This window comes from Malaclemys terrapin, chromosome 5 (assembly GCF_027887155.1).
Source record: "Malaclemys terrapin pileata isolate rMalTer1 chromosome 5, rMalTer1.hap1, whole genome shotgun sequence".
NCBI classification, from domain to species: Eukaryota; Metazoa; Chordata; order Testudines; family Emydidae; genus Malaclemys; species Malaclemys terrapin.
This window is the reverse complement of record NC_071509.1, coordinates 119,687,142-119,701,465: the sequence shown is the minus strand read 5'-3', so window position 1 is coordinate 119,701,465 and position 14,324 is coordinate 119,687,142. Positions and strand designations below refer to the sequence as shown.

At 38.6% G+C, this 14,324-nt stretch overlaps 1 protein-coding gene across 8 annotated transcripts in view; it reads right to left on the bottom strand.

Moving 5' to 3' along the window:
• PTPN13 (protein tyrosine phosphatase non-receptor type 13) overlaps positions 1 to 14,324 on the bottom strand; it is a 185,043-nt gene that overhangs the window by 120,478 nt on the left and 50,241 nt on the right. For all 8 annotated transcript variants that reach the window (XM_054030081.1, XM_054030082.1, XM_054030085.1 and 5 more), the window contains exon 3: positions 5,418 to 5,587. In XM_054030081.1, the coding sequence (XP_053886056.1) occupies positions 5,418 to 5,587 (170 nt within the window). The remainder of the gene's footprint in view (positions 1 to 5,417; positions 5,588 to 14,324) is intronic.

Genomic DNA, 14,324 nt, shown 5'->3' with positions numbered 1-14,324 from the left:
TGTTCATTATGGTTTGACAGACGAATGTCATGCCAAATATTTTTTGGGGGAAAAAATCCCATACCATAGACTCATAGACTTTAAGGTCAGAAGGGACCATTATGATCATCTGGTCTGACCTCCCGCATGAGGCCACAAAGCTGTCCCTACCCTTTCCCTTGACTCTGCTGTTGAAGTCCCCAAATCCTGTGGTTTAGAGACTTCAATTAGCAGAGAATCCTCCAGCTAGTGATCCCTGCCCCATGCTGCGGAGGAAGGCGAAAAACCTCCAGGGCCTCTGCCAATCTACCCTGGAGGAAAATTCCTTCCCGACCCCAAATATGGCGACCCCAAGGCTAGGCTAACTGTTTATTTGATCATCATGGTTGAGACTTGTGCATTATGTCATGTCAAACTCCATTCATGTGAGATAATGTCAAATACATTAAAACTAGATAAATGCATCTATTTTAAAAGTTGTGCCGATAATAAGATTAAGAATGAAGCTAAGCATGCGTTCTCATATAAATGTGTGTGTTATGTATGCACACTGTACTATTTAAGACAAATTATATCAAGGTAAAGTTGAAATATGAACTTCAATAAGAGTTGCAAGTACTCTGCACCTCCAAAAAATTAAGATACTTATTTAAATGTTTTTTGGTAATCCTGATTTTTGGCTTTTATGATTTATATTAAAATATTTTGAACAGTTTTCACAAGAAATAAGTAACACTAAATTTGTATCACAAATTTATTATTTGTGGAATGATTTGCAAATGTATATTTCAAATAAGCCTACAATTACAAAATCAGCTTTTTTTGTTCAATTTAACAGACTTAGAATCAGTAAGGCATTCATTGTCTGACTAGCACTTTGGATGATATTTATTGTTGAATACATAATTTCTTCGGTTTAAAAGAAATGAAGTCATGACCCAAATACTAATGCAACCCTGTCATTGTGTTTTAAGAGGTCATTACAAACAGGAATTTGTTTTGGTTTCCATAAAATTCCGATATGAACCAATTTCAGAACAAGAACTGAAAATAAAACAAAGATTTCCACTCAGAAACTAGTTTGGTAAACTGCAGTAAAATACACTGAATGAAGATTGAAGCTTAACATTGAAAGCCCGATGAAATTAGCATGTATACAACATAATCTAAGAAATGCCAAGTAAATAAATTTGAGAAGGATTTTGGAATGAATACAGGGGATGAAGGGCAGATGTAGACAAAGATGCAGGCTGCGTCAGCATTAGCAAAAGAAATTTCACTTAACTCTGAAAGACAATACACATACAGAAACTGAAATATTTCTGAAGGAATGCTATCCAACACAGACTGACTTTTCCTTCAAAAAAACATCTGCCTCATAAAGCCTTAATCTACAATACAATAAGCTACATTTGAATGATTTCAGAGTTCAGTAACCTAAAACAATAAAGTTGTACATGAAGCCTATCTGCTCACTATGATATATGCAAGTTCATCACATGCTTTTTCTCCTATTACATTCTAAATTTTATACACACACTTTAAAAATTCACTCTATTCAACCAGCTGCATTTTTAAATTAAAATAAGCTAACGTAACTGCAAGACTATATTCCTGATACCTTTTGGTGCCAGAAGCTGCAGATAAATGAAATTCTATGGCCTAATTCTGGTAGACACTAAAAATAGATGTAAGTAGCACAGTCCCCCCACAAAACCAAGTAAAAAAGTACTGTTAATATACACCTTTAACAGCTGTTAAAAAGCTCCATGCACACACATCTGCCATGTAGTAGGAAGGAATTAATTGAACTGAAGCTGCATGAACCACAGCTTGACCAGGCAAGTTTCAGATACATACATATAAGGTAAATAGACATATGGATCAGGCCCCTAATGCTATGGCTGTATCTTGTTAAACTCATACATAGGGCCCTACTAAATTCACGATCCATTTTGGTCAATTTCACGGCCATGGGATTTTTAAAATAATAAATTTCATTATTTCAGCTATTTAAATCTGAAATTTCAGTGTTGTAATTGTAGGGGTCCTGACCCAAAAACAAGTTGTGTGTGTGTGTGTATCTGTGTGTGTGGAGAGGTGTTTGCAAGGTTATTGTGTGTGTGGGGGGGGAGGAGGGTTGTGGTACTGCTACCCTTACTTCTGCGCTGCTGCTGGTGGCGGCAATGCCTTCAGAGATGGGCAGCTGGAGAGCAGCGGCTGCTGGCTGGGATCCCAGCTCTGAAGGCCGAGCCGCTGCCAGCAGCTGCGCAGAAGAAAGGATGGCATGGTATGGTATTGCCACCCTTACTTCTGCGCTGCTGCCTGCAGAGCTCGGCCCTCAGTCAGCAGCCACCACTCTCCGACTGACCAGCTCTGAAGGCAGTAGTGCAGAAGTAAGAGTGGCATGGTATGGTATTGTCACCCTTACTTCTGCATTGCTGTGGGTGAGGCACTGCCTTCAGAGCTGGGCGCCCAGCCAACAGCCGCCGCTCTCCAGCCACCCAGCTCTGAAGGCAGTGCAGAAGTAAGGGTGGCAATACCGCAACATCCCTAAAAATAACCTTGCAACCCCTCTGAAACTCCTTTTTGGGTCAGGATCCCCAATTTGAAAAATGCTGGTCTCCCCAGTGAAATCTGTATAGTATAGGGTAAAAGCACACAAAAGAGCAGATTTCATGGTCTGTGATACGTTTTTCATGGCCATGAATTTTGTAAGGCCCTATTCATACACAACTCCTTTGTTGGAGGCCCAGCAGAATGGCCTCTTCTCAAGTTGACTGGGGAACTAGAACCTAGAAACCCAATTTTCTTCAAATTCCACTGCATCGTTTCAGTTTGATGCAATGGTGGTTCCATTTTGGGTTTTTTTTTTTCCCTGCCACATGTGTATGTGCAAAGTTAGCTAGAATTCAACCCAAAATTAGATGTATTCAACTCCAGTAAAAAACTTCAACTTCAACACAACACTAAAACCAAATACCACAAGCTAAAAGGATATAAACCAAGTTAAACCAACTGTATGAGTAATCTCCTTGCACAAACCAAGGCATATATATGTCAACATGCAATAATTTCCCAAGGAAATATGAATTCAGGCTCTTGCAGAGGTAAAGAGTTACAACTGTACTACCACCACCTTCCAGAAAATTATGTTACCAGATGTCATATAATAGCAAAATGTACATTTTCATAAGCAAGGGCCACAATCTGAGAGAATTAATCAGAGCGGCATACGGGGACAAAGGCCATAATTTGGTCACCAACAATGAATGAGTTCAAGTGCAAGAGAAACATGCCACATCAGTCCCCATCAGTTTTCACTTCTTTCTATGCAACAAGGAAACACAGGGCCTCTGGTTTGCAACAGAGTTTTCTTCTTCTATTTTTAAAAAAGAAAAAAAAACTATTGCCATCAAATAATCTTAGTGTTAAATTAAGAATGCACCCAACTTTGAAGTAAGAGATTTCACCTAGATACAGTTTAGCTGCTTAAGGAATTCACTGATTATTTTCCTGGTGCTTTTGATAAGAGAGTTCTTAAGCCAAATTCAGAGCTAGTACAAAGTGGCACAGCTCCACTGACTTCAACAGAATTGCACCTGCTCATTCAGGTTATACATTTTAGTAAAGATTTCTAACTACACGGTGCTTCATAGTACCACTATCACAAAGTTTGGAATTATCCCTCCTATCCGTCAGTTCCGGATTCTGCAGTCCCTATTCTGGCAAAACTTCCACTGACTTCAGTACTACCGTTACTTGTGTAAGGACTTCTGTCTCTTGGTCCTGAACAGTTAACACACTCATATATATATATATATATATATATATATATATACACACACACACGTCTTACAATAGATAGACTTGACTGTGTTGCAAGGCAAGAGGCCTGAAGCTAAGTGCTTTCAACCACTGAAGAAAGATATAGAAGGAAAATACATTTCTTGGAGGGCATCCTTTAGACTCCATATTCAGTTGATATGGTTCTAGAGAAACTGACAATTTAACAAGTTTTCAGAAAAAAAAAGTTCAAGTATAGCTAGTCTTTGCCCTTGTAATAGCAATAGTGCCAGTACTAATCTCCTTCAAAACAAAGCCATGCAACTGCTGCTCCTGGAGCAGTCCTGCCAAGCCATATAACAGCTTTCAAACATACAGCTATTTTGGCTGTAGTCCTTCGTCATGGAGGCTGCTGGTCCCTGAGGGGTTCAGCACCCCCTGTGCGTGTGACAAGCTCCACTAAGGAGAGTGATCCACCTGGGGATTAACTGATTAAGTAGCTGAGCGGCAGTTAATTAGATGAAGAACACCCAGTCTAATAAAGGTTTCCGAGTGCTCAGTCAGGAAGCCTCAGAACAGAGAGAGGAAGTTCCCAGAGAAGTTCTCAGAGAGCTCACCAGAAAAAAAGGGGACCTAGGAAAGGGCAGGGTAGCAAGGCAATGAATAGCAAAGCCGTAGGAAAGCCCAATCCCAGTGAAGGGACCATACACACAGCAGCAAGAGGTCCAGGTCTTTGGGGAATTACACACCACTCCAGAAACAAGCTGCTGTAGTTTTCCCTCTGGAGGGGCCCCAAGTCCAGAGAAGGAGCCATTCTTGAACCCTGAAGGGGCATCATTCACGATATACAAGCATCGCAGAATTGACTGATTACCTCAGTTTCCCCCATGGGCTATGTCATATCTGACCACAGCAGTCACATCAGGGTGACTCCCACACTATTATACCCTGCAACATCCCCTTAAATAACAGTTGAAGAGTTCAGGATTATGAAGACCAGTCAAATGAAAGAGGTGGGACTATAACCCCATCCTCTCCTCATTCCCAGCCCTTTCCATATTCTGCTAGGCTGAAGGGGTATTTTGCTGAAGAAAGCCCTAAAGCTGAAAAAAAAAGGCCAATTGGGAGCCATTTGGAAGACTAGTCAGTTAACTATGCAGATACAACTTTGATTTATGTTCAAGCTCACCCTTACTTAGGTGAGCACCCTATCTTGGGTGGGTGGGGGGTGGACATGACTCTGTTATGCTATTTCCAAAACAGCAACTTCTCAGTATGTAACCTTCTGCACAAGACAATCCACCTTGAGAATCTAATCCCAACCTTCAGGGCCCATTTCACCTGTACAAAAGAAAATTAAGTTTGCTTTAGACTTAAAGAAATGTGGGGGGAACAAATGTCCCACTATTTAAAAAAAGTAAAGGTACATGCATGTTCACAGACACAACCCCAGCTCTTTGGGCAAAGACAAAGTACCTGTATAAAAAATATACTCAGCCCAAAAGGTGAATATTCTGCAAAGCCAGGACAGTTTGAAGCCATTCTGCAATCTTAGTTGTAGGGTGCTACATAAATAAAAGAAAGTTTCTACCAAATCAGTTATAATACTGTTTCATAGAGACTAACATTTTATAGGAAAGAAGGTAATGTACCTTTTCAACATCTGAACGAGATGACAGTGACTGGTTCTGCAGAACCTCTGGTGCCGTGAATGCTCGCAGGTCCTGGTTGGAAACATTTTCATCTGTAAATGACACACTCCCAGATGGAAGCAACAGCAAAGACCATGGAGAAATGATGAAGCCCAGGTCAGTAGGATCAGCTATATTTGAAAGAACAAACAAAACAATTGAAAGGCAGCTGCTACCAAATAAAAGGACTCCACATACATCCATTTAAGTGTTCATCTGACAAAGAGAAAGTTGGGAAATGAAGTGGATGATCTATTAGTCTTTTTAATTTGTAACTTCTATTACCACAAAAGTTAAACTAGCTTTCATCACAAAAAGTTCATGGGAGATAAGCAGCAAAGACCTTTCGGACAATTTCATTATTTGACTTTGAAAACACTGACGATATTTATCTGGAATACTTAAACAAAAGATCTACCAAAAAAATGCATCTTCCTTCCTGTTTTATATTTTTAAATAAGATTGAGAAGACAAAGAAATAGACTGAAATAAAATTGTTACATCTGATTGCTAATGCTATTTAAATTCAATGCTCAAGACAAGAAGAGTGCATTATTAAGCCTCTCTCTCCCATCCACTTGTTTTCCATAATTTCCCTCTACTTTACTTAAATGTAATCAATATTATTTTTAATATTTGCTATTTATATTAACATTCAACATCTGAGAAGATAAGCATTATTCCCATTTTGCAGATGGGGGAATCTAAGGCACTGAGGTTAAATGAGAATGACTTTATCCTAAAGGTCAGAAACAGTATTGTTGTTATAGCCAGGATCAGGACTCCTACTCCCATGCTACCTTTCATGGCCTTTGTTTTAATGATCCAGACTGATGATAAACGTTTGAACATGCCAATATTTTCTGATTTATTTATTGTTTGTCATAAAACAACAAGCATCACAGGGGATTGTTTTTCTGACCAGATGTAGGAGGATAAGAATGTAGCAGAGACTAGAGCAGAATAAGAAAGTAGATTAAACTAAAACACATTTAAAAAATATAAATAGCACAATCTCATGCAACACATCTTACATATACATGAGAATACATTAGCCAAAAGAAATTATCCTTAACTATCCAGTTCACAAGGGACATGAAGTTTCACATACTATATGTCAAGATTTAATTAGTTAACATTTACTTACAACAGTTGAGCCGATGAGCCTTCTCTAAGAAGAGGCTAATGTTACAAGGTTATCATACTTCAATGTATAGTTAAATTTTAAATATAGTAAATATGCACAGACCTTATTAAAACCTTTTCAGGGTGAACAGTTTGATATTATTAATTCATTCAAAAATGTAAGTTAACATTAACCTATATTTTAGGTTACTAGGGACTAGATGCCTGCTCTCTTTTCCTCCCATTTTGCTTGATGACCACAATGGCTATCAATGTTTTTTCTTTAAATAATCACTAGAGTAATGTCTATCAATTTGCTGTCATTTCTGTATTATTACTCATACCCTCAAAGTAAAACAGAATCCTCCAAATGATTAAAGATTTCCCCCTTCAGGATGTCTTTTTGTTTTTAAAATGGAGCTGCTCACTGAAGTTATTTGATTGCTTCCTGTTGGGTGCTCACTATCAAGACTAATTCCTATAGTAAGACTGAAGTTAATTGGGGTAGCAGTGGAATGTGCAAAGAAGGAATCTGCATTCAACCTAAGAGCATCCATTCAATCTGTGTGAATAATATTGTCAGAGAGAAACACAAACACTGATATCTTGAAGCCTACAGTCTTAAGAGAGGAAACCTCCTACACCAGGAACTTGCGATTCTAGCAACTGGGTACTTAAAGCTCTCTTGATAAAATCTGATTAAAATTCTGACCACTAACCTGCAAAGAGGCTTTCAATCCATAAAACACACCTTGAAAATAAAAGTGGGCAAAGAAAAAGCAACTGTTCTCATAGGTCTAAAAGATTGTAATGACTGCTGTATGAACGTCAGAACACCACAATTGAAGTACATACAAATTGCAGTGTAACAAAGATTTAACATAGTGTTGTAATAACTGTTAGAAAAAATATTATTGTCATTCTAGGGAGAGAGGCAATAGTTCCATTTTCTCCTAAATGCTGTTTTCTAGGCTGTCCAATAATCCTGTAATTTACTGTAATTCCAATCTCCCAGGAGATTTACTGAGTATGTATAGAATAGATATCAGAAATAAACAGAACCACCAAACAAATCCTTCAAGTTCCAAGGCTTCACTCCTGCCAGCACCCTGACCAAGTAGAGATAATGCATCTGGTTCTAACTTCAGACATTTAACAAAAGAAAAACATGCCTCAGAAATATAGGTCTAATTTTCTAGATCAATGGCCAGAACTCCCAATTTATAGGTATCAGAGAAACTGTCCACTCCTATCTGTATGTAGCAAAAAGCTATTAAAGGCCATTCAATGTGTATTGTGGGGATTAACCTTTGGTAATTTTTTGGGTTTCAAATAAGAGCTTATTGTCCCTATTGGCTTGGAAATGGAAAGTTTCACTTCATAAATTAAGAACACTTATGGCAACAGGAACACAGCAAATATTCATGAATAAGAAGGATCCTATGGACTTTACTTAAAGTAATGATGATTACATGTTTAGAGACTCAAAACTATACTATAAACAACCAAATATTCTATTACACCTTTCACTTTCAAGTATCTACTCACTGTGGCCTAATTAAGACAGAGTGTGTTTCAGCATTTGTCATGAAACTGAGAAGATTACACTTTCAACACTCAGGGTATAGCTACACACAGGGCCGGCTCCAGGCACCAGCAAAGGAAGCAGGTGCTTGGGGTGGCCAACAGAAAGGGGCGACACGTCTGGGTCTTTGGCGGCAATTCAGCGGCGGGTCCCTCAGTCCCTCTCGAATTGCTGAAGAATGAAGCGGTGCGGTAGAGCTGTTGCCGAAGTGCCGCCGATCGCGGCTTTATGTTTTACGCTTTTTTTTTTTTTCTGCTTCGCCGCTTAAGGCGGCAAAAAAGCTGGAGCCGGCCCTGGCTACACAGCAGAAGCTGTGCACAGGTTAGCTACCTGAGTTACCCAGGCCAGCTGGATTTAAGCTAACAATAGCAGCAAAACCACTCTAGAACAGGCTTCAGAGCTGGTTAGTGAGCTTACCCAGTGTGTCCGTGCAGGTCTTATACTACCTGTGCTGAAGCCATGCTTTACTGTCTTCAGTGCTACTGTTACCCACATTAGCTGGATTCAAACTAGCTTGGGTAGGCTAATCCATGCACAGCTTTTGCTGTGCAGACAAACCCTGAGACACTGAGATTTTGATTCACAGTTACAGCCAATAGGACTGGAATTCTATTCCGTTGCTCGATTCTTTGTGAGGCATAATGGGATATCTACCTGTAACTAATTCTTATGCACAGCTGCTCTAAATTTTTATCTAAGTAATTCATCATTACACTAGAAGATACATTTTACTGTTTTAATTCTCACTGTCACATTTTAAATTCATAACAAATTTAAAATTTTAAAATTTACACCAATGACGATGAGAGTGAACTTAAAGGGAGAATTATAAAGGATTAATCGAGAGTGGCATCCTAATTTTAAAACTGTTTCTTGAACCTTATCTGCAAGCTGCAAGAGGAAAATGGGAAGGGAAAAAAAAACTTCAGGGTTCACACTTGTAGAGCTTGTTTCCTCTATTCTCCTGCTTTCATATTATAAGAGAAAGACCTGAACACACTTTCTTCATGGAGTAAATGGTAAATGGAGAATATCATCTTTGGTTACGTGAGGGAAGCGGATTTTAACCCACAAACAGCACTTCAGCAGCTTCCCATTGAAATGGTATTGGCATTTTATGAATCATAAAAACAACAGTAGTTGATACAAGTTTTTTTTAAGAGCTGTCAGGTGATTAAAAAAATTAATTGTGATTAAAAAAATAATCACGATTAATTGCACTGTTAAATAATAATAGAATATCATTTATTTAAATATTTTTGGATGTTTTCTACATTTCCAAATATATTGATTTCAATTATAACACAGAATACAAAGTGTACAGTGTTCACTTTATATTTTTTTTATTACAAATATTTGCACTGTAAAAAACAAAAAAATATTCTTTCAATTCACCTAATACAAGTACTGTAAGGCAACCTCTCTTTATCATGAAAGTTGAACTTACAAACGTACAATTATGTACAAAAAAACCCTGCATTCAAAAACAAATCAATGTAAAACTTTAGAGCCTACAAGTCCACTCGGTCCTACTTCTTGTTCAGCCAATTGCTCACACAAACAAGTTTCTTTACATTTGCAGGAGATAATGCTGCCCACTTCTTGTTTACAATGTCACCTGAAAGTGAGAACAGGCATTCGCATGGCACTGTTGTAACTGGCGTTGCAAAATATTTAGTGCCAGATGCACTAAAGATTCATATGTCCCTTCATGTTTCAACCACCATTCCAGAGGACATGCATACATGCTGATGATGGGTTCTGCTTGATAATGATACAAATCAGTGCGAACTGACGCATGTTCATTTTCATCATCTGAGTCAGATGCCACCTGCAGAAGGTTGATTTTCATTTCTGGTGGTTCAGGTTCTGTAGTTTCCACATGGGTATGTTGGTCTTTTAAGACTTTTGGAAACATGCTCTACAGCTTGACCGTCTCAGATTTTGGAAGGCACTTCAGAGTCTTAAATTAAGGTCAAGTGCGGTAGCTATTTTTAGAAATCTCACATTGGTACCTTCTTTGCGTTTTGTCAAATCTGCAGTGAAAGTGTTCTTAAAACGAACAACATGTGCTGGGTCGTCATCTGAGACTGCTATAACATGAAATATATGGCAGAATGTGGGTAAAACAGAGCAGGAGACATACAAATCTCCCCCAAGGAGTTCAGTCACTAATTTAACACATTTTTTTAGCGAGCATCATCAGCATATAAGCATGTCCTCTGGAATGGTGGCCGAAGCATGAAAGGGCATACGAATGTTTAGCATATCTGGCACGTAAATACCTTGCAATGCCGGCTACAAAAGTGCCATGCGAATGCTTGTTCTCACTTTCTGGTGACATTGTAAATAAGAAGAGGGCAGCATTATCTCCTGTAAATGTAAACAAACTTGTTTCTCTTAGCGTGGCTGAACAAGAAGTAGGACTGAGTAGACTTGTAGGCTCAAGTTTTATATTGTTATTTTTGAGTTCAGTTATGTAACCAAAAAATAAAAATAAAAAAATCTACATTTGTAAGTTGCACTTTCACAATAAAAAGAACATGAGTACTTGTGGCACCTTAGAGACTAACAAATTTATTTGAGCATAAGCTTTCGTAGGCTACAGCCCATGCCGAAGAAGTGGGCTGTAGCCCACGAAAGCTTATGCTCAAATAAATTTGTTAGTCTCTCAGATGCACAAGTACTCCTGTTCTTTTTGCGGATACAGACTAACACGGGTGCTACTCTGAAACCTTTCACAATAAAGAGACTGCACTACAGTACTTGTATGAGGTGAATTGAAAAATACTATTTCTTTTGTTTATAATTTTTACAGTGCAAGTTAGCAATCACTAGAGTTTTGAAAAGCAATGAATCAAACTAATCTTACTGCCAGTTGAGACTGTCTTGCCACTAACGTGCCAATTAGTCAGTCACTCAGCTTTGAGGTCTTCCCCCTGTTTTGCTTTTTGTGTTAAGAATATTTTCACCTCAAGGCAACACCTATTTTAGTACTGAAGAAAACTCCTCTTTGCTTTGTCTGGAAAGCAGTAGGGAAGGACAAAGAAACATACCTAGTATAGGGGCTCTCCAGGATGTGGCAAGAAGCCAACAAGAGCTTTTTTCAAAAAAATACCTTTTCTGTTCTTCACTTCAGACTTTAATTTGTTGACTTTGTGGAGAGATGACAACATTTATCCCCTGTGCTTTTGGTATTAGACTTACAGAAGGTTTCCGTGTAAAAGCTCTAATAAGTCTAAGTGAACCACTTTCATCGTAGGGCATATATCAGGAGAGCAAAAATTGTGGTTCTATACATTAGTAATCAGTTGATGCTTCTTGGCTTGAGATATGAGAAACTTACTGGCCCTCTTTCATGTTTAAGATGGCAGTGAAAGTCCTAAGGAAATGTGGTTTCCTGTAGGTGGGTGGGACTGAACAATATAGGGAGAAAGAGACCAGTATTGAAGTGCTAAGTAGTTATGCCTGTTCCTGTTGTTTTGTGCTTTCCTATTCTTGGGGTAAAGAAATTCTACTCAAAGGTCTGAAATGCTGTAACTTCATTGTTTTTGCCTGACATTCGTGTAATGGGACTGACTAATCCATCGACTTAAGGGGGGGAGGGATAGCTCAGTGGTTTGAGCATTGGCCTGCTAAACCCAGGGTTGTGAGTTCAATCCTTGAGGGGGCCACTTAGGGATCTGGGGCAAAATCAGTACTTGGTCCTGCTAGTGAAGGCAGGGGGCTGGACTTGATGACCTTTCAAGGTCCCTTCCAGTTCTGGGAGATGGGATATCTCCATTATAAGACTGTAGATTGGTGTAAGCAAGACTGAAGAAAAACAAAATTTGTATGAGAAATATCCAAATAACTTGTGCAAGAGTTTAAAAGAAAATGAATTAAACACACTGATATCACCTCAATTTGTGTCAAATGAAATTAAGGCCGTTCTTCTATAATATAGTCTGAAAAGTATCTCTAATGTGTATTTAACTGTTTGAAAGGATGTAATACATGCATTTTATCAAGCTGTAAAACAAATTATCAACTGAATTTCCATTTATTAAGCTGCATAAATAGTGATGTATATATGGGTGGGAAGAGAATTCCAAACCTACAGACTTCATGTATTGGACCCTTTTCTGTAGCCTTTGACTGCAATGGACTTCCACGGAAATCAATTCCCTCCCCACATAAGATACCTTTCTATACTAGTGATTCCTGGTTGTAAACACACTTCACATTGGGAAACTCTCTGTCTAGCACCAATGAGTAATCGATTGATTTATTATTATTTTCATTAGAGTAGCAGAGGACTCCGCAAGATCAGGCCTCCAAGCCTCCACAAACTCAGAGTAAGAAACATTTTACTTTTATATATGCCTTCTATTCACATAGCCTATTTAAAAGCCACATTCCCATTCCAGTATTCAGAAAGCTCTCTCATTATCCAGAATTGCAGTCATAAACTTTGGAAGATAAAACAGGAGAGCTACCAAAAACCAAAACATAAACCAAAAACAAAATACCCTCCACTCTCCCCCAAAAAAACCAACCAAACAAAAAAACCACCAGCAAGAAGTTGAGGAGACACCACATTTGACCAAAATAACCAAAAGTCACTCCAATCAACTGAAAAATAAATCTTAAAAAATCTATTTGGTCAGATCTTTCTTAGTTTAATTTTTACTGTATTAAGAGTCTTATCATGCTCCCTTCTTAAGCCAACTAGAAAACTCTAATTTACTGCAATGGCTGGAGGCTCAGGACCTAAATCAACAAACACAGAGATGGAAGAACTCTCTTCATTATCTTGAAATATGAAAAAGGTATGTTATGCTATATAATAAATTAAGGCAACTTTAGAAATAAAGTTTATTGCTGTCACTCTTCCAACACACACACTGCAGTTAATTACTGGATTTGGAAGACTTTTTTTTTATTCATAGTGAAACCGCAAAAAACAAATATTTTAAAGCAATGTTAAGGGTCTGGCTCAAACAAGTAAGGAAACTTAGAGTTATGGCTAGACTCCATCTATAAATTACCTTTCTGTACCACAAGGATTTTAACACAAACACACCCCATGAGCTGAAAATAGAGATCAAAATTCATCTTCATTGTAACTCCAATAAAAGCAATGAATTAGGCCTGGAGTCAGAGAAACCTCACTTCTTCAGATGCAAGTCACTTTCCTACCACACACAGGGCCATACTCCTCAATTTTACGGAATAAACAGATAGTCACTGTTTACTGTTTCCTATATTTCATTGTAATACGGACACTTGGTCATCTGTTTAATACATTTTAAAAAGGTATTTAGTAGGGGTATGTCTACGCTGGAGTAGGTGTAATTTCCAGCTTAGCTAGACATACCCATGCTAGCTCCGATTGTGCTAAAAACAGAAGTGTAGCCATGGTGGCGCAAGTGGAAGACCAGGCTAGACAGATCACAACCCCATCTGAACCCGTAAGTACGAATTCAGGGCAGCTAATCCCTCCTGCTGCTCACGCCACACCAGCTACACTTCTATTTTTAGCACGCTAGGACAATCGGAGCTAGTGTGAATGTATCTTATCCAAGCTATAAGTAACACCTCCCGATCCAGTGTAGACATATCTCTTTTGCTTTTGTTTTGTCTTCTTTTTCTTCCTATCTTCTCTTCACTTTGTGTATCTTTTCTTTCCTTCAATAGATCACGGTGTATATCATGACCTTCAGCAGCCATTTCCTCTTTTCTTTCACTCTCCCTCTATTCCCTTATAACCCTTTCTCTACCTCTTCTCGTATGTTTTCTGTCTGGACGCCCAATGTCTCTCTATTTCTCAATACCAAGCAACAGAGGGTCCTGTGCAAGTCATGACTTGCATCTGAATAAGTGAGGTTCTTACCCACGAAAGCTTATGCTCCCAATACTTCTGTTAGTCTTAAAGGTGCCACAGGACCCTCTGATGCTTTTTACAGATTCAGACTAACATGGCTACCCCTCTGATACCTTCTCAATACCCTATTTCTTATCACATCAGTCTCTCCCCACAACTCTCTGTCCACACCCCACCCATCCATCTACATAGAACTTGAAAACTTATAGCTGATTCCTAAGAGCCAGGGGACCCAACTAAGATGAAACGTACGACTGTACAGGGGCAATATTCATGTGAAAAGCCAAGTCCC